Raw genomic sequence first — 21,021 nt, 5'->3', positions numbered from 1 at the left:
GCAGGTGCACAAGTGCATGAAAGCGGCACAACTCTCCAAAATGTCTAAGCAACTCTCTAAAATGTCTTTATGACAAGAAATATAGAGGGAATACTACATGCTGTAACTTGTTATTTTAACTTGTAACAGGAAGTTGAGCTGAGCCCAAAAAAAGGCTGGGTAATGATTAGCTTGTTATTTTGCTTAAAAAGAAAAAAAAAAAAAAAGAAAAACTCTATTTCCTTATGCCACCGTGGTATTAGATTATTATGACAGAGAAAGAAAGAAAGATTATAGTGAGGATTATAACGTTCTGGTTGAACAGACCTTGCTGCCTAAAGGTCTGCTGCTCCTGGCTTAATAGGATCAAGAATGAAGTGGACTGAGGGAAGAACTTACAAATCACAACAATAAAATCAAAGTCAAATCTGGGATCCATTGAACTAAATCAAAAGTTTGCATTTTAATTTCAAAAGAGAATTTTCGCTCTTACAGAGTGGAAGTGGAACTGGTTTATGCACAGAGTACTTACTGTGCTAGTATACAGTGACTTGGGCTTTTATCAAGATTGCTTATGTTACACTGTGGAAAATATTAAATCTTTTTTTTTTTTTTCTGTATCTCAGATCTCTAGGAGATTGGTATTTCTCTACATCTCAGTCACATTTGGAAGGCAAATATGGGATATATTGAACTGCTGGCCAGGCAGAAACACACACAATTACCCACCAGTTTGTTGAACAGCAGTGTCCACATTTTTATTTCAGTTTCCTCACGTGCAGTGACTACACACTAGGCCATGCAGTGCTCAGTCTGGTCATGACAAAACTGTTCCGGCCATCGGTGAAATTTCCTCTGTTTGGTACCAAAGGGAAGAGAGGCAGTTGTACCAAAGGGGCTACTTGGTTGAAAGGGCGATGGATCAAACCATGACATGTCCAAACATATAGATAGACTCTGCACAAAGTAGTGTAGTAGTCATTATTCCTAATCACAGACAGGCAGAGGAAAAGCATCTCTTGTCAACAACACTTTGAAATATTACCAGCAAACCAGATGGGAAAAGCCAAGTCACATATAGCTGAAGAGATATTTGGATCCAGCATGCACATAAGACTGAGACAGTAAAACTGCTATTGAGCTCAGGCTTATGGTTAAGTGAGGAAGTAGAAGGATGAGGCCACTTTGATCTTTTATAGTGATATCTGTATGGAATATGAAAGATTTTTCTCTCTATCTTGTGTTAAATTTCTGACTCTTGTTGCCTTTCAAATATGTGAAAGATTTTACCCTGTATGTCTTCTTCAGGAAAAAGAAAAGGAGCAAAATACTGCTTGGCAAGAGTTCTTCCTGGTATTTCTTTCATTTATTTCTTTTGTGCTTTTTGTCTTCAGTATTCTTTAAAAATACAATTCCTATTTCTGTCACAGCATCACCTTTCAGCTTGTCTTGGAGGAAGGTAACTTCTGCTGATAAGTGAACCTAGAAGAAATTAGGACYAATCAGTTGAGCAGAAGAATGTTCAGTTTTCTTCCCTTTCTCAAGAGCAAATTATTTTTTTCTACCTGTCTCCCACCACAAGAGGACTCTCTTTCACAACTTTCATAAGAAAGAGTTTTGTACTATTTTTCATGTCTTTTCAAAACAAAATAACAAAAAGGAAGTTTATGTGCACGGTAAAAATTGCACAGTATGTTAATCTTCAGTGCACTCTTTTGCTTTGTTCTGGGAACATAAATCTTGATTGTGTAATCACAAAATTTCCCATGGTCATATACTGTTCCTTATCAAAAYATTTCTTAATTAGTCTTATATAAGCTGCTACAATTTTTCAGTTAGTTCACTTAAGTAATATCTATACATTTTGAWTTTTTCTGAAACATAGAAAATGTGACAAAATAGATTTTCCCCGGGAGGAAACATAATAAAGTAACAAATGCAATGTTTCAGAAAATGACACACAGGGTCTGCAACTCAGTCACTTCTAAAGGATGAACTCCATRTATTCTTTTCTACAAGCCTTCCATTTAAGCACAGAGCAAATAAACTTCGGATGCTTTGAGAGATCTCTCTGATTCTATTACTAATACTTAGTACTACTAAGTTTCCTTCCTTTATCTGGACATGGGAATTTACCTTCCTGTGCTTCTGGGTGTGCATTAACAAAGAGAGGAGAAAGCAGCCGTTCATTTCCTTACCATCTCCAAGGCACCTCGAATCACCCCACAGAGGAGGTTGCAATAACAAAGCGAGGCTCGCTCCGCGGGAAGCTCCTCCACAAAGTCCACTAGCGGGTTCTTGTCCAGGATTAGGGAGAACTCATTGCCCGCGGCACTGCTGCAGCTCACGCTAGGGGTGACCCCAAGATACATCTTGAAGGCAACCTGCAAAGAGGAGCAAACTCTGCCACGTGAGCCTGCCATGTGCTTTYGGTAGAGTCACACTCCCCTGCGACCATTAGCATCCGTATCAGGCCCATTATTATATTGCTGGAGATTTGGGTCACATCTCCAGAAGTTCTGCACCTGATGAACATGTGCTTTTATCTGTAGCTGCAGTCAAAAAAAATCCAGCATTGCTGATCGGCAAACTAATTTGCTATTCTGTGTTTCTTGCTCTACTGATTACTTTCACTGTAAATCTGCAACATCTGCTGTGCAGAGGGTSCCTTGGGAGTTTGTTTATGCAAACCATGACATCACTGCTCTTTCTGGACGGCACTAACCCAGGCAGGCGGCAGCAGATCATTTCTCATCTGAAAGGCTCTCCTTTACCCGCCACTGCAGACTGCTGCAACACAGACAAAAGCATCTTGACTTTTAACTTCTTTGGGGAGCATCGGACATGGATACTTTCCAAACAATCCTGAAATTCTTAGTGAAGCAGAAAACTGCAATTGGTTACAGTTTTATGGCGCTGCTGACCCTGGGAGGTGAGCGCATATTTTCTCTTGTTGCTTTCAGATGTCCCTGCAGTAATGAAAACTTCAGGTATGGTTTGGTATTTCTCTTCGCTCCCGCTTTTGTTTTGCTARTTTTTGGATATTTCCTAAATAGTAAGACATGGAAACTCTTTACGGGCTGCTGGGTGAATCCCAGAAAAATATTCCCAAAAGACAATGTTTGCTATTTCTTTTATGTCTTTGGACATATCACTTTAAATGCTCTGGTAGCCCCAGTAATGTGGCTCTCTGTGGCTTTGCTCAACGGGACTTTCTACGAATGTGCCATGAGTGGCTTAAAAAATCCTGCCTACTTACATGCAGTTTGTCACAACAAATCTGCTAAGTGCTTTGAAGAGCTCCACAAGGTTTCCTGTGGCAAAAGCACCATGTCCTTTCCAGAGAGTGAGGAACTCAAACTAACTCTGCAAGCACAGTCTCAGGTAAGAAAAACAACTAAAGATCATCATATACTTTGAACTACTGCTTTTTCAGGTCTGTGAAAGATTCTAATGTCAGATGCTGAAGTAGCATCACTGCTTTCACTTGAAGTTTTTGGCATGATGCAGCTTTGCAAAATACAGTCCTTAAATCTTTTAGYGCCGTCTGAGCTGTGACATAGCCCTGGGGAGCACAAGTGAAGTCAGGATCATTACAACTAAACTTCCTTCCCTAATGAATGGAAACAAATCTTCCAGTTTGAAGAGGCTGAACTGAGAATTGACATCTTTTTAAAGGGGTCTGTCCTATTAAAAAAAAAATCTGTCTGTATCAAAACAATTATTTTTTTTTTGTAAACTGGAATGAATTCTTATGTCACATTGGGAAAATGAGAGAAAATGGGAATTGTATCATACTGCTTATATAACTTGTTTAAGTTTGCATTGCTCTCATCCCATCTCATGAACTTGCACATTTCAGTACTTTGTTAAATATTTTCCTCTTGCCAGAAGAAAAGAACTGCCAAGCTAAAACAATCCAAGTATACAAAGCTGAGACCATATTACCCTTTCACATGTTGCTGTGCTACAGTTTTATTCAGTGCCTTGTAACTTTCATTTGAAAATTTAGAGACATAAACATCAAAAGAAAGGAAAAAAAAAGGAAAAGAAAATACTATAGAAATGATGGAAATAAGGTAACCAGGAAACAGCAGAAATCAAAAATAATCTTTTGAGCCAGTTAGTTTTGGTCAGGGGATTGCATCCATCTGGAACTGTTTCCAGGCCAGGAAGCAGGTTTTTTTGCAGTTCACATACAAAGAGTACAGTACTTGCAAAGGCTGGAATGCAGATAAATTTAACTGAATGTTTTCAAAGGCAAAAAATAGTTTTAAAGGCTTTAAGTTGCGTGTATAGGAAGTAGCAAAAAGTGAGTCAGTGGATAGCATGGCAATACATAGATCCTTTCTTCAAGCTAAAATAAAGTGGAAAGATTCTAAAAAGGACAGTATGTCACTTATTCATAAATACCAGATAGCACAAAAGTGACTGAAAAAGCAAATTTCTATATGGTTTTCATTTATTTATTTTCTACCACAAAAAAACAATTCATAAAGGTCAAAAAAAGTCAGCAAGAATTGTTTAGAATTCAGCGAATCTCCTGGGAAACAAATTAGAGGAAGCTTTTTAGTTTAAAGCTCTCATTTATATTCTTGTTAGCTAACTAATGTTAAAATTGTTTCTTCCAAAAAAATCTAAAAGCAACACATCTCAAAATGTTCGTGGTTTAAAATATAGATTGACCTGGAAAAAAGGTTASTTACCTTTTTATAATTTTCTGGTTTGTCATGATTCTAAACATTGCTTTTCTGTCCTAATTCTTGATGGTTAATATTATTTAACAGTTTCAAAAAAACYGAAACCTTTTTTCATCCGGTAATTTTATCAGCTTATTCCCCTACCTACACACTTTTCCGTCTCTGTAACAATTAAGTGAGGAATTCAAACACACTGTAGACAGATCATCATATTTTTGCTAGAAACTCTCATCAATTTCCCCTCCAAATTACTGAGACACTGCTCCTCCTCTCAGGTGTACTTTAGTCAAACATTATATCTTTGAGTGGATTATTTAACCTTTTTATGATTTTTTGTTGCAAGAAATTATAAACAAATTGTGAATTTGAGATGATCTGTTCAGTTCCTTCATCTGCATTTGACTTTGCACTGGTCAAGCCTCCAAGATTCTCTTTACTATAAAACAGCATCATTTAAAACTGAGGTTGTCTATATACCTTTGTGCACACACAGATTTAATGCCAAGTTTTCCTGAGAGTTTTACATTCTACTGTTAAAAACCACTGGCTTTCCCTTTCCTTGGAAAAAGGTATCAAATGATCAATATTGAGAAGCCCTGGTCCTGACTTCATCTGTTTCCCCTTTGGGCAATTTGTGAAAGCCTCATTAATATGTATGCATTAAATTCGATTCATCTTCAGAGCAATCACTGTGTTGGACAGTCTTGACTTAAGTGGCGTTGTCACTGGGGCCTGTCTCTTGTTTTTCCCAGATTTTAGGCTGGTGTGTGATAGYTATCACCGCTTTCCTGTCCCTGCTGACCACGTGCTGTGCCAGCTGCCAGTCGAAAGTCAGCCACCTCCAGCTGAAGTTCTGGAGGACGTACGTCGAGAAAGAGAAGGAGCAACTGGAGCAGATTTTCCAGCTCTACGCCACCAAGCTGAGTGAGAGAAACCTGCAGAGCTTTTTTGAGAACAGGAAACCCGAAGCTGTTCCCCTGCCAGCTTTTCAGGCATGGGAAGACGCATCCCAGCTTTATTCTTTCAACAGCAGTGAACAACATTACAGCACAATTCATAGACTAGTTGAGCAARGCCAGAAGGAAATCAGTAAAGAAAGAGAGACAGAGATGGACTTTGTAGACAGAAGGGAAATACCATAGATCACATTGTTTTTTAGTCTTTTTTATAGTGTCTTCCTAATGTAGTTTATTTCTGGATGCTTTAGTCTCCCCGGTTCACAATGGCCTTTGTTCTTGTTCACTTTCCACTTCAATTCCATGACTGCTCCAGATAGGGGGAATTAATTTTTTTCTCCTTATCAATGAGAACAGTCTCAGTTCTCAGTGTCAGCAAAAGCTCATGCTCTGTGAGCACTGTCTCTGGGCCAAGRACAGATCCAAACAGGATAGCACTGACAGGAAAAAACAAAAAGACTCAACAATGACTTCTCAGAATTGGATTTAGTAATTTCCTATCTAGAATTTCCTATATAGCATGCCTGTCCTATACAAATCAAGAGACTATCATARAGTAATACCATTTAAAAATGCAGGTATATAGTAATAAAAGAGATAGGTGGCTATTTGACAGTCCATGGAATGTAGTGGCTTTGCTTTCAAGTCATTYGTCATGGCATAACATCTATTTGAGGTACTGTTGTAACTCAAGGTAATTGTGTGCTTTCAGTCTCTTCTTGCACCTACAACACCATGGATGGTCACATCCATCAGTCCTGACATGTTTATATGGGACATGGGACAGCTACCTCAACTGACAGTGAGGTGTCATATAATTTCTTGCAGTGGTCAAATCCAAAAGTTTTTTAGGGTATGAAGAACTCAAGATTCCAAAATGGCTTAACATTCCTGCGTTTTTGTTAAAAAACAAACAAACAAGCAAAATACCATAATTAGAGTAGCTGTTCATGTGTTAATGCTGGGTTGCATTAACAAAACTGTATCGCTGATATTTGGCTTCCACAGACTAGTCTTCTAATTCACTTCTCCCACTGTAAATCTGGTAAAAAAGTATAAAGCTCTCATTGGTGGATTTTGGACATTTGATACAACCTTGCAAAACTGCAGAATACTGTTTGTGCTGGGCCTGGAGCCAATGTAAGAGACAGACTGGAAAGAAACTCCACATTTTAAGACAACAAAGAAAATATTTTGCAGCAGTCTGACCATTTTTCTTAATACCTTTGGAAAGTTAGAATGTGTCTCAGCAAGAGGAACCAGCAAGCAAGGCAGGTGAAATTACTGCAGAATCAGAATTTCTGATAAATACATTTTATGCCTGATCTTTATGCTTTACCTCATGTGCTTGGAATTCATGACATAGCCCTCACATGGGGTATCCAGAATCTGCAAACATTTTATTAAGGGGGTAGAAAGTTTCTGCCAAGATTCTTTCCCAAGGATGACTGGGAGGCTTTTGTGCAGCATTTTACTTTCAGTCCCCGTGAGCCTGCAAAGAATCACATTTCTGCACTGCTCAGACAAGACCCTTATCAACAAACTAACGTAATCTCTGCAGCTGTTCTGTTCTCATGGCTCAGACTCACTGTGCTCAGTGAAAGGAAAAAATGGTGTCCATTTGCAGTCCAATTTCTTTTAATAAAATACAACAACTAATTTCATTACCTGCTTCAAATTTTCTCAGTGTGTTTTGAAGAACATGTGATCTCTAGGCAGATTTCACTTTAATGCATTTTATACCAGATGCTTCACTTTGCAGCACTCTAAAAAATACATTATCTTTTTATGTCCACGTTTAGCTGCTGCATCTCGAAGTGCAGAGGAAATGTTGTCAAAATSAAAGTTACAGCATCAGGCATGTGTGACACCAACAAGTCAGACCTGCAGGTGGTCACCTAATCAGGCATTTTCACTCTGCTAAATATTCATGACAGCAAATGGCCGGAGCATTTGGGAAGCTCCACTTACTCCATGGATTATGCAATCTGCTGGAAGGAGGCTGTGCAGAAAAGACCTACATAGCTMCTGCTTTGCAGCCCAGCAACTACACATGCATTTATCTCCAAAGGCTCTTCTCTTGCAACAACTCTCTAAGCTCCAGGATAAATATCCCTTCCCACTTGCCTGCTGCTCTCCTTTTTCCTGACAGATGCCCCAACACCTCGTGCCCGGCCCCATCTCCAGCACCTCATGCCCATCCCCACCTCCCTCCTTGGCAGGGAAAAGGCACCACGACACTGAACAGGATCTTCCTCTCCTCACTGCTAGAGCTGCTCTCCAGCATCTGCTAAACGTTACGTGCTGCAATGACAACTTGGCAGGAGCCTACGTCCTTCACTGATCCCCATTCCCAGGGCCTTGTTATTCTGGCTGGGTTTTCTTTCCCAAATGCTTGTGGTTTAAAACAATTGCCATGCGGCTACAGGAAAACTTTTACAAAAGCAGACAAAAATAAACCCCAGTTTGACTCTATGTTTTCCACTAAAATCAGATTTTGGCAAGTCTGTCTCTGTCCTCCAAGCAGCTATTGCTAAAGCTGTTTCATATCAATGTGGCCCCTGACTGCCACTGTGGCAACCCAAAAAGGGGAAGGATTTATGTCTGACACTACATGAAACAGGGTGAGAAAAATGAAACAAAATAACAGAAGACCAGCAGAATCAATGCTTTCTCTTGGAAAATTTAGGCTTTGCATTAACTCTGATATCCACTAAAACTTATAAATAAACTGAAAACTTCTGCTCAGTTCTGTATTCTGCCCCTCAGTTTACTCTTCTGAGTCAAAACCCAATTTTCTCATTTAAACACTGTACTTCTATCGTATATCCTCTACTCGGTCACATTCCAAGTCTTTGCTACAAGAGCAATAACAAGTTAAGCGGGCTAACTCTCCTTCAGATGCTTTTAAAAAATGAGTTTCAGCTGTGTGTTCCATCACAGCTCCTTCCAAATTCTATTGTTAAAATTTCCAGAGTAAAAAGGAACTTGCATGGAAACTATGCAAAACCAGTGGCTTGTTTGTAGTGCCTTAGAGGATCAAACTAACAGAAAATCAAAAAGCAGTAAAATGAAAATTGGGAAAGAAAATCTTCTGAGGAATAAGTAACTTAAGCAACTGTACAAGTAATTTAATGAATAGGTCAGAATTTTTTTTTTAAGCTACAAACTCTTTTAAAACTGCCACACACAATTTCTCTGAGGGAAAAATAAAGGTCTTTCGGTCTTTCTTTGTGTCTGCAAAACATTTTTTTGTTGCAATGTTTGCAAAACATTTTTGTTCATTTGAGAGGACTCAAATGAGCAAAAAGTTTTGAAAAGTGCATCCATAAATCTGTCTTCTTTTAATATGTATGAAATGAAAGAAAAAGAAAACATTTTAGACACTCTTATAGGCATACCTTCAAAATGACACCCATATGAGGCAAAAAAAAAAGCATTACTATAATTTTTTCAAAAATTATGATTGCAACTCAATGAGATTATTCCTCACAATGTCAAAAAAGAAACCCATGCACAGTTAATAACCAAAAACCTATCATTTTGGCTTTGTTAACCCTTACCCAGCAGACCATCTTTCTTGAGTAGCAAGATGTTTCAGTGGTGCTCAAATACAGTCTAGCACTATTGAAAGAGTTAAGAAGGCACTAACCTAATCAGTCCCTGTATATACTACCATGGATCTTTCCTTTGCTTTCTATAGGACAGTAAGATCCCAGCTACATTTACAGATGTTCAGTTTTAACTGCCTTAACTACTTAAATGTTTTATTTAATCAATCTTTTAATTGTTTTTACTCTACACATTCACTCTTTAACAGATTTGTACCTACGAAGAGCTAAGCCTACTAGTAAGCAGTTTTACAGTTTTCATCTAAAAAGTGTGTAATTTCAAACCAACACCTTCAACAGCATATTTGCAGTCATATTTGCAGCATATTTGCAGTCATTTTATGTATGCCTTTTTTAGTATCTGTCTCTGAAAAATACCCTTAGAGACTACATCAAAATTATTTTGTCAAAGAATTTTATAAATGTTTTGCATATCATATTTTGTCCCAAGAAGGTTATACTCCTACTACAGATTTCCTCTTAGTCTGCTAAATATAGTCTGTTCAAGGGACTGTGTGCTTTAAAGATCGCTCCAATCTTTGTAAGTAATATTACTTCTCTCAACAAGTCTCCTTTTAAAGTATAAGGAAAGCAGTGCCTTTTTCCTTGCTTCCATGGTTAATTTCTCCATGTATTTTGTTGTTGAATCTTCTGTACTGAAGAATGACTGCTGTACTACATCACTGAAAAGAAAGAAAATTGTGAAGAGGCAGATCAAGACCCAGTAAAACAGATATAGGGTTATATATACAAAAATCCAGAGAAAAATAAGAGCACCCTAAAAACATTTTTAAATTAGGTGATCTATTTTAACACAGTGACTAAGACACTGCTTATCATATGTTTTCCATTCAGCTTCTTTTGGAATCATGAATGCATCTTCTGCTTTGCCGCAGCTTCCTTAGGAGCCTTGTTACACATCATCCTGATCCTGCTATATGTCACTCAAATCCAGAGGCTGTTTTGAGGTGCTTTAATTAGAAATAATTTAGTTTTCATTCTTTCATGAGCCAATGGGTTCTGATTGACATTTGGGTAATGTCACCTGCTCTGCCTTGAAACTTGGGCACACTCTGGTATATGAATGTGCTTTGCACTTGTGCATGTGCCATGATGTGCTTTACAGCCTTATCAACAACAGCAGATGAAATGGTGTCTTTTTTTTTTTTTCTATGACAGCCATCAGTTCCTCTATGAGAAGTATTTTAAATGAAAATATAACTTCTGTTCTTCTATTTCAGTCAGATGTAACTTAGGAATTTCTGAGAGAGTCACACCTCACCTGGTAACATCTGTGTGCACTCTGTACCAGGACACTACAGTGCTTTCAACATATACTGCTACCTTATGACACTAAGCTCTTTCTCTGTTCTGTAGTTAAAGGTTAAGCATTAATGTTCAAACTTAGCTGCTGCTGGTAGTTCTAGCAGTTCTAAGTGATCAAAAGCACTTAGATCCCTTAGGTAGTTCTAAGTGATTCAAAGCATGCCAGGCATACATTTGTCTCCCCAAATGAGCAAATGGATTTCCATGATTTTCTGTTCAATTAATTAAAGCAGAAATAATGCTCAGGTCTCCCCTTAAAGCAAGTGACTGCCCTAGCAGGCAGCTCTTTCCCCTAAAGTACAGGTAATTTTTGTYGTCAGGAAAGGCCAGACATAGCTGACACTTACAGATGAAGATCATTAAGGACAAAAAGGTTCATTTACAGTAATCTGACTGGGTATCTGAAAATCTGAGCTCACTGAATAGTTCTGAAGTACCGTCTCTTTTACAGTGGAACAGTAGTCTGAGGGGATTGGACATCCTGAGAACTTCTGTAGCAGTCTTCCGGTTGTCTGATTTGTCCTAGGGGCAAAAATATATCTTCTAAAGCCTTTATACTGCCACTGAGCTCCCTCCCAAATCTTTATTGGCTCACAATCATGTAAAACACTGTTCAGTAAAAAGGAATTTTCCATCAAAGGCAGGGGAGAAATACCCATATTGATTTTATCATCTTGGTTTGTGAGTAGTGAGGATAACTTTGCTCTCACTTTCTTTTCTTACAATTACTCTCTTCTTCCATGGAGACTTGCTTTTGCATAAAATCCTGCAGCTTCTTCCTAATATTATCTTTTTTAAAGTTAAATGCTGAAGAGAGTTCAGACGGCAGGAATAAATTGTCAAAACATACAACTGTAAGTCTGTTAAAAGTGGGTAATTTTTTTGTTATTTGCCACATCCTCTGGTGGGAGTGGAAGAAAAAAACTTGTCTGCAGTAAACCAAAAGAAACTTTCTTATTCTTCTAAAGCATCTAATAGTCTACTAGGAAAGAGTGTTAAATCTTCTTGAAAGTAGAAGTTTAAGAGCATGTCAGCATCTGATATTAAGATCAGGTTAGGTCAGGGTTTAGTAGCCTATATCTCACTTAGAATTTTTTGTCCTCCGCTCTTATGTAAAACTAATGCCCATGTGAACAAAGTCTGTGGTTCTGATGACCCTTTGTGACAAACTTACCTTTGTGGGCTTAGCAAGACCACATGCAAAATGCATAATTAAGCATAAGCATCACATTTCCTGTGCCCTGTTGAATGCTTTCCTTTCCAACCTGGTATTTACCCATTATGCCATGGAAACAGAACTAGAGGTCTTCTCTCTACAGCCATACCTCTATGTGCTACTAAGTGATGTAAAGTTAGAGACAAGAAAAAAAGAAGGCCATATTTAACACAGTGGAAGCACATGTGTTTGATTGTGGAGAACAGTCATTTCTGAGAGACAACAGCAGATGCACATAAAGCAGTATATGAATACAGCTGTACTACATAGAGCAGTATATACATCAGAAGATGTACATACATTTTTGAAGAAAAACGATGAAAGAAAGAAGGAAAARCTGAGACCACTGAAGGTGACCAATCTCCTGAGAATATAAATCTCACTTACCTGTGCAATCATGTCTGCAGTTTCAGAATAACTGCGACATTTCTTCACAGCTGAACGAGCTAAAAAATCTTCAATCAGCCTTATGCCAATGCCATACCCCCTAAAGGAAAAATAAAGGAAGATAACAACAGCCAAAAAGGGGTATTTTGTCCCTTGCAGTTTCTCAGCAAAACAGATGCATGTTCCTGAATAAATGACTTTGAAGATACTAGATTTTGTTGGACTTGATTCTTATTTCTACATTTTGTGGTATAAGGGGTCTGTTCTTTATGTAGTCATATAAGAAATTGTAATCCTTTAAATTCTTCCTACTTAACAAACATTACATGAATGTTGAATATATATACTGTACACACACATATCTATACAGAGATATATAAATATATGTATATAATTGCTTCTTCAAGTCACAGCATTCATCCCTGGTGTTGTCATGGACTTTATACAACACTTGGCATCCTCATCGCAGAGTYCCAGTATCAGGCAAACCAATAGGAAATGGACTCACAGCTGGTTCTTTTCCTTTTATCCTTTTTTTTTTCTCCCTTCAAATTTCCTACTTTTCCTTCTTTCTCTCTAATTTGCTCTCTCCCTTCACCTACTAACTTTGGAAAGAATCCAAAGGTTGCCAGTTAAGGTATAGATTGCATTTTGCATTTAAAATAATATAATTCCTGAGAAAAGAAAGGGTAATAAAAAAGATAAAAAATAATGTTTTTTTCATAAAACAAATATTCATTGCTTGTTCTCATATATCAACATAGGTCAGTACATACACAGTGTATAGAATAGAAATACAATAGAAAGTAAGCATTTTTTTGAAAAGGGAAAAGTTAATGAGATTGACAAAAACATGATGAAAGAATTCAAAATAATACAGAAATGCTTTTGTGGAATTGCTCATTTCCATTTAAGTGGATATTCTTAACATCTTACGTCCTTTGTAAAGCAGGCTGTAGTCAATGGAAAGTTCCTCACTGATTTTATTTTGTGTCTGAGGACAAGAAGTCAAAAAGTGATCTGATGTCTAATGCAATGACAAGACAAAAAGTGTTCCTGGCAGAGTGAGGTTCAAAATAACAATATGTAATCCACCAGAAAATTATGAAATATTTATTTATTATCTAAGTATCAATATCAATAATGTTGGTAAATGTCGTCAACTGTTAGCAAAGTGTGTATTATTGATGTACAAGAAAGTATTTAGATGCTTTTTAAATTTTATGCCTCATATCTGGAAAGTCAAATGAATATTTGGTTGACAAGTAGCTATAACAGCTATAATAATGACAATATAAGACATGAAATATATCTCCAAACCTCCTCAATCTACCTTTTCCTAATTTCTGCAATAATAAACCCAAAATAATCCAAAATAACCTTATATTTTTAAAATGTACCATTTTCATCATAGCTGAATGAAGGATTAATATCAAATAACTACTGAAGGAATGTTGCCAACTTTCAGTTTGTGATAATATGACTTTTTCTCCAGATCAGTGTTTTTTTTCTCTCTTCCATCAGTAGATATTGGACTGTAGCTTACCAAGCTTTAGCAAGGAAGTCTGATTGTGAAGTGTCTACTCTGTTTAGTGTGAACAAAGGATTAACAAGAAAGAAGTGACAGCTATCAGATTATTCCCTCCACACCTCTTAGCAGAACTGAAAAATTAATCATTGATATTTTTTATTTTATTCATAAATAAATGTTACTCCATTCTGCCAAATGTTACTGGTAGAATTTTGAATCTCATTCTCATACTTTCTACTGTTCTAAATAAAGCTCTGGAACTCAAAAAAAGATAACAGACATAAAGCTCATAGGAAATATGTAGTTGGACAAACAGTTATGTAGGTGAACATAAATATTTTAATGATGAGTAAATTTACTACTTACATTCTATCTAAACAAGTGTTGACATCTTCATCTTTTTCATAGTCCTTACACAGCTGGGCTACCAAAGCACCATACGTGAGGACAAAAAGTTCTCTGCTCTGCCAGAAAAAAGTGAAAGGTGAAAATGAAACAAACTGTGATCAAAATTGTATCACACTTCTAAGGCTGCTACTGTATTAAAAACAAGTAAAAACACACATATTATTAATAAGAAATTTTTGTCCTTGGATTATAACCAGTGAAATCGTCACTTTGAATTTGACAGAATCTACTTCATTATCATCCGAGTCTCTGTGCAGAGATTTTGCTTTCATGAAATATCATTTGCTGGGATACTACTATTTTAATCGTGCAAATTATTAAGTCTTATAACAAGACATACATATGCTGCATTGATAAATACCTTTCAAAATTAATGGTAAGCACTTAACTGTTGGAAGAATAACTGAGTCAATGAGCCAGTACTCTTTTTATAAGTTGAAAAGCAATCTGTACAGAGAAACTCCTGTTGCTTCAAAAAGATACATTTGATTTGATTCAATCATTAGCTCTTTACCCCTCCCAGAATACAAAGTACACACACATACACACAAAACATACTAACATTCAGCACAAGTGTGAATGATACACAACACAACAAGGAAAGCAGGAAAGAATTGATCCCATTAACATTTCTATTTCTTTAGAAATCTTTACAAATAACATGGGACACTATCTCTCCAAATACCTGGACAGGCTCATGTTGACATCTCGACTATATTTAAGTAAGCAAAAGTAGGTCCTATTGCTAGTGTACCCTGCTTTTAAAATGCCATTTACTACCACAGCAGGTAAATGCTTACACATCTTCACATGAGTTGGCTAATTGTGGAAATACCGATTTCTCTTTGAAGATTAATCTACATTAGGAAATGTGGCTAAAATTAGCTAACATCATAGTTAAGATAGCTTCAACCCATCCACAGAGTAGCCTCATTTTTTTTAACTTTCATTTAACAAATGAGTTCACATTTGTCAGTGCAGGCTCAGGCATCCTTCGCTGACTCATATTTAGAGCCATCATCTGCTTGAGGAGCGTCTCCACAGACAGGTACAGCTAGTGAGGCAGGTTCGCTGTGAACATAACCTAAGTAATTAAACAGGTAGTGTCACCAAAATCATCCAGTTTGCTTCCAATGTGCTGGTGGAGTTGCTAACAGTTGACACTAACCAGAAAGTATTTATGTCAACTGCTCCATCACCAGATTGTTGAGGGCGAGAGTGCCAGGGAGCTAGAGGAGAAGTTGTCCCCTCCTGCTTGGTGGTGATGGGCACTGGCCCACATAGAAGCAATTATCTTGACTGATGTGACTGAGAAGATCTGAAGAAAGTAGGAACCTGCCCAGGCCTATGTATGTGTTTAGGATCTTGTATAGTATAATAAACACAGTGCTTTAAGGTGCCTATTGGAAGAACAAGATGATTTTCCAAGAAGGAATGATGTATGAATGATGCATGTATATATGTGGATATTTACTTCTGAAACTCTTAGCTACAAAACTATAAAATAGAGAATTGGTTTGTACCATGTGATGTGCAGAGGGGAAGGATGAAATAGTAGGTAAATGCCAGTCCTACAATATAAAAAGGAGTACAGAGGAAAAATGACATAGGTTCATAAAATTCTTTGTTTATCTGTCAATGAGTAGTCAAAAGAAGGAAAAACAATGTCACGCTATGAAATGCAAATACAATTTAATGAGAAATGTAAATCATACTGCCATGAATCAGTTTCATGGCTCTTCTCAATGCAACACTGGTCTGTGATCTGGATTCCTTATTGATGCCACCACAAAATGGTCACAAACAGCAGATTTTGAATTGTAACTGAAACCAGAATGAATATTGTGGTTTTGTCTTACTTTGGCTCTAGGTTTTCCAGGGCCACATCGCATCTCCATTATCCACACCCAAAAACAGACTCTTAAAATGAAAGCTAATATTAAATTGAATTAATCTCATACATGGTCTGATTAACCAGACAAGATGGCTAAAGCTCGTTATGAGCTTTAAAGGTGGCTAAAGCTCAAGTGCTTTTTTAACCATTCTTAAGAGATACTGTCTGAGGTGGCTAACGTAGCAGTSGTGGCTGATATGGCTGCCTGACATGGGTGAGGTTGGGTAAGGATCAGAGCTGGGTGCCAAGGAGAGGAGTTGCATGATGTCCTGCAGCACTAAGGGCAATGGAAGACATCAAAGTCTCTGCACAAATTCTGTCTCAAGCACTAGGTTGGGATYCTTAGCTGTTCACCAAGTTGGAGTAAAGTTTTCTTCTCTTCTGCTTGAACATAGGAACCTGCTTTATCAGCTCCACAGTGCTGCAGAATGGACTGTATTTGGTAGGAACAGCACCTGGCCTTTAAGGAGGGGGTACTTTTGCTCTCAATATTTTTTTTTTTTTTTGGACACAAATTCAAGAAAATGCTATGGCCTCTGGCAGGTGGGTAGACTGGAGGTGCTTTTGAGTTTATAACCTAGAAAAAAAAAAAAACGCCAATGACAGCAGTATAAAAAATCTTGGGGGGAAGGAAAGAAAGACTTCCTCCTGCTTCCATTGCATCTAGAGTTTGGAGTTTAAAAAATGCTCCCTTTTTCAACAGGACCTGGTTAAAAAAGTTAAATAGTTTAAGATTGTTTCCTAAATTAGCCTTGGTAATARCTTCTATTTACAATACTGCACACTTGGCCAATTTTTAGGTAACAAGATTTTGATGCAGTAAATGGATTTCACGCAGGTTCTGTGTTGTCCTAGTCTCAAGAAAATATGATTCTGTAATAAGACAAATGCCTTAGAGAAACCTAACCATACTATAACAACACAATTAGATTTATCAGCCACACTAGCAATTCAATTAAAAAATCAATTTATAAGACAAAATCTCTTTTTTCCCCATGAGCTCATGCAGATTGCCATAAATTATATTATAGTTCTTTTTTCTTTTTTGAGTGCACACCTTTGTCCTCCATCCCATGTTCCCGTTCCAGGTATTGGCATAATCTTAATTGACTTAAAGCCTGCTGGAAATTCTCCACTACTCCAGTTGCTATTAAAATCCCATTAACCATCCAGAGAGCTCTCAGGCTTTCAATAAAGGCTGTAGGTTCCTGAAGACCTGGGTGGGACTGAGCCATCCACATAAAAGAGTTTTCTCTTTCTCTCTGTTCCTTTGTCTTTTAGGGACTGAGTAACCACAGACTSACATAAACTTTCCTGGTATTTTTATCTTTGACCCTGAAGCTCTCCAATGCACTTAGACTTCTGCTTCTGAGCATACCTCAGTCTTAGAAATTTTGTGTCTGTGTTTTAATAATTGAGTGTGCCAGAAAAAACATTGTGACTTTTTTTCCTTGTTGTTCTTCAACATTATGTATGTTCTGTTCCATACTAGTATTTTCCTCACACTTTAGTTTATACGTATGTGTCCTAATTACACTTTTACACTTAAACATTTTTAGATGGAACTATTTTTCCACAAGGGGACAGTACTATTGCTTTTTTTTTTTGTTTTGTTTTGAAACCAGTATCACCTTATTTCTGTATTGTGTCACTTTGGCTCTTTGGACTGACAGTAAAATAATCGTAGACAGTCAATAATTTTCATTCTTTGACAGAGATTCTGAGGAAACTTAGTATTGTAACTTCAGTGAACCCCAAGTTCTCCATGGGAATGAAAACTTTTCACTACATCATTTCTTTAGCACATAGATTTTCTACATGATTGCCTGATCTACAGCAGAAACAAATGTATATCTCCTTATGAAACAACAGCAGTAATGAATTTGTCAGCTCTTTAGAAGAGTGAACTGAGGACAAACTGTAAATTTAATCTGAGGTGTGGCCATGCAATGAGTTCCTGCAGAGACAGAGCAACGAGGTCCAAATGTCATCACTGGCCTCTGCATGGGCACAAACACTGACCTATAGAGAGCTCACACTGTCTCRTGCAAAATTGTATGTGTGTATAATTTAGTAATTTTACTTGTTTGTGTCATTAAGGGAGATAACACACTSTGTGGTGAACTGAAGTTCCTGGGGGGAAAAAAAAACACGCAGCAACATGGAATTTCAGAGAGTGTKTTTCCTGTCAGAACTGAAAACTGTTGACACAAAAGTGTCTGGCTGATGTAGAAATCCTGGTTTAGAGAACCTACATTCCTGGTTGACCCTTGGAAAACACCATGKATGGGTGGGAGCTTGAGCAGAAAAATGCCTGGCAGAGCATCCAGGGGCAGGCACTCAATACCAGGTGGGAAACAAAGTGCACCTCCTCCTCCTCCTGTTCCCAGTGATGAGCTCAGCACATCCTATGCATCCCATCCAGGAAGCTGCACTTTCTGCCTCTGCTCCTGTTACTTTGGCACTTGAGACTGCCATTGCCCTCTGCAACAGCTGCCCACATCACTTGTCAGTCATCCTTGTGCTGCTTTCTGGCCTAGACCATCACAAATATATACTTGAAGATGAATCTCTYCCTGAACTGACTCTTAGGTGATGAATTTAATCCCCTGACTTGCAATTCACTGAAACAAACTCTGAAGCACAAAGGAGCACATTGAAATGAGGTAACCCACTTCATGCTTCAAAACAAAATAAATCACCCACTTTTCTGGAAAAAAAAAAGTTTCAAGATTACAATGTTCCATGTTCCCAGAAAAAAAGGTTGAAGACCAAATGTTCTTTAAATAGGATTTTACTATCTGACTTTGTCATAYGTTAGATACCACATCTAGAGAACAATAAGAATCAGTAACCTTAATGGTACAAAATAAACTTTTTATGACCATGCAGTTTAAGAAGTCCTCTTGGGAGAATCTTGCATACAGTATATTTAAAACAACTACTAGAATTTCAGAAGAATATTAACAGAAAGTGAAGAAAAAGAAGGAARTTTTGGTCCACATAACTTCTACTTGATATAATTCTGTGCTATGACCTCAATGGTCAAAATCATCATTCCAAGAAAATAGTTAAAGTTTACCACTGTTTCCCCAAACACAGATTTTAGCCTTAAAAGCCAGGTGTTACAATCCTGTGAAAATGCATATTAGGAGGATGAAGAAGGACTTCTGCTTACACAACACAATCCCCAAAGCAAGATGTGGTCTGCTATCCAGGAGGCACACAGTGAGTGCCAGCTGTGCTGCAGCCCCAGCTGAACTGTCTACACCTGTAACTGTTCATGTGCTASAGATGTGGCTGGTACAGCTTCTCCCAGATCAGGAGCGGAGCTTTGTCTTCAAAATCATTTCATATCACTGTCAAGGTAGCTGGAGAGATAACAGGGTTCCTAGAGCAGATCTTATCATTTATTGCTCAGAATTAAACAGACTTCGGCTCCTATGGACAGTCTTTCTTTATGCCACAGCTTTATTCGCTTTAAACCTGGCAGCTTGTTGATAGCTCATAAGAGCATCTCAATGTACCCATAAATGCTGGCAGACTATTCCCCAGGATTTCTTACTAAAAAGTCTGCTTATAAGCTATTCTTAAATCATAACTGTACAAAACATTATTTCAATAACAAATGATTCTAGCTCCATGCACAATTTTGTTTTCAGATTATTAAAAAGTCTTACTATTTTGTGATTGTCTTGCTTTCTTCCTGTTGGTTTTGACATGTTGCTTGTGCAATGCCTGAAGTACTTGACTGTCCGTTTAGATCTTTCCTTCTTCAAGCAGCATGATCTTCTCTCTGTTACTGTACTTCCTTCTCCCCTTCTCTAAAGTTTTGTCCTCTCTGCTCTTCTGCCTTTGCAGGAGGTGCATTTGCTGCGTTCTGTAATGCTGCTGATGCTCCTCCTATTCTCTGCATGCAGTAAGCCTTTTGGGAGGAATCTGGTTGGCAGCAGATTTGCCTCTGAAAAACAGAAATAACTGCTCTATCCATAAGAACAGATTTTAATCAAATGCACAGCAAGCAGACATGGGAAGTCAAACCATGCAGTCCCAAGAGATTTGCAAGTCTTAGGCTTTAATGGACAGACAACAAATACACTCTATTTTTTGTGGGTTTTTTTTTTTTGTTTTGTTTTGTTTTTGTTTTTGTTTTTGTTTTTTGGAGAGTTAATAAAAGCTCCGTTCTGGGAGTACAAAGCTGGCAGGAAGATCTAGATTACCCAAAGAATAAACTGTGCTCCTGCAAACACTGTCAGCTTTTGCAAATGGTGGTTCCATTACTGATATCTCCAATAGATCTTATCTCATTGCTAATATCCTGCTTGTAAAACTTGCTTCTACCAGCATCCAGGAAAGTTCATATTATTTTTTTCAACTTCTTTTTACATAAATTTGCCCTATTCTGTTAGCTTAGACTTGACACAAATTTAAATCATGTTTACTAGTAAATTTATAAATGAATCAGCTAGTTTTCATTCCCTACAGGACCACCCCACATACATTCCTGTTTCAGACTTCAAATTCTAGCATGTTGCTATAAGGAAATAGAAGCATGTGGCCTCACCTGCATGACATGCACTTGTTAGATTTGAATTAATTATTAGATTTAGTGTTAGGGTAAGCTATATCTTACTTCATACTTACAGAAAAGAGCAGATGTCCGTTATGTGAAATAAGGGGGATTAATTTATTTACAAAAACAAAACAAACAAAAAAACAGTACTTCAAAGTTATGACATGAGACAACAAATAGAATATGAGAAATACAAGGATTTGGGGCTCGCACTGTGCCAAGCAGGCATCCAAAGAGCTTTCATTTTACRTGAAATAATCCAGCATTGAGGACCATATGTGGTAAGCTCTGCYATCTTTTTCTAGGCATGGTAAAATCAGATTCCCTTTTTTAAGAGAAACTATTGCAGGCATATGACATACCTAAATTTAAATAGATTATAAAAGTCAGGTATTAATATTCTCCAGAAAACTACTCAGATTACTAAATCGAGTTTGAAA

The 21,021-nt window shown here is 37.5% G+C and overlaps 2 protein-coding genes across 3 annotated transcripts; one reads left to right on the top strand and one right to left on the bottom strand.

Moving 5' to 3' along the window:
• Positions 1–582: 582 nt before the first annotated feature.
• Positions 583–19,795, bottom strand: TRAPPC3L (trafficking protein particle complex 3 like). Its single transcript, XM_026045660.1, has 5 exons — positions 19,689–19,795; positions 14,073–14,170; positions 12,176–12,275; positions 2,178–2,363; positions 583–1,461 (listed from the first exon to the last, which is right to left on the bottom strand). The coding sequence occupies exons 1-5, from the start codon at positions 19,728–19,730 to the stop codon at positions 1,342–1,344; spliced, it is 546 nt and encodes a 181-aa protein (XP_025901445.1). The 5' UTR covers positions 19,731–19,795; the 3' UTR covers positions 583–1,341.
• LOC112952757 (calcium homeostasis modulator protein 5-like) lies at positions 2,697–6,837 on the top strand. 2 transcript variants are annotated; one of them, XM_026045659.1, is made up of 3 exons: positions 2,697–2,911; positions 3,245–3,363; positions 5,432–6,837. In XM_026045659.1, the coding sequence occupies exons 1-3, from the start codon at positions 2,824–2,826 to the stop codon at positions 5,819–5,821; spliced, it is 597 nt and encodes a 198-aa protein (XP_025901444.1). In that variant the 5' UTR covers positions 2,697–2,823; the 3' UTR covers positions 5,822–6,837. The 2 variants fall into 2 exon arrangements, with proteins under 2 accessions (XP_025901444.1, XP_025901443.1); XM_026045658.1 differs by having other exon boundaries at positions 2,697–3,363.
• Positions 19,796–21,021: the final 1,226 nt, after the last annotated feature.

The sequence above is a fragment of the Nothoprocta perdicaria genome, unplaced genomic scaffold (genome assembly GCF_003342845.1).
Source record: "Nothoprocta perdicaria isolate Ctin4 unplaced genomic scaffold, notPer1 scaffold_409, whole genome shotgun sequence".
Taxonomy (NCBI): domain Eukaryota; kingdom Metazoa; phylum Chordata; class Aves; order Tinamiformes; family Tinamidae; genus Nothoprocta; species Nothoprocta perdicaria.
The sequence above is the reverse complement of the archived record's forward strand: the minus strand, read 5'-3'. Positions and strand labels throughout refer to the sequence as shown.

What these genes read in the sequence shown, in the direction of transcription:
- TRAPPC3L (XM_026045660.1), bottom strand. Translation starts at nt 19,730, where the DNA reads ATGTCAAAACCAACAGGAAGAAAGCAAGACAATCACAAAATA. An exon ending in AGCAAGACAATCACAAAATA is followed by an intron (nt 14,171 to 19,688) that starts GTAAGACTTTTT and finishes TTTTTCTGGCAG; the next exon opens with AGCAGAGAACTTTTTGTCCT. An exon ending in TTCGAGGTGCCTTGGAGATG is followed by an intron (nt 1,462 to 2,177) that starts GTAAGGAAATGA and finishes AATTTCTTCTAG; the next exon opens with GTTCACTTATCAGCAGAAGT.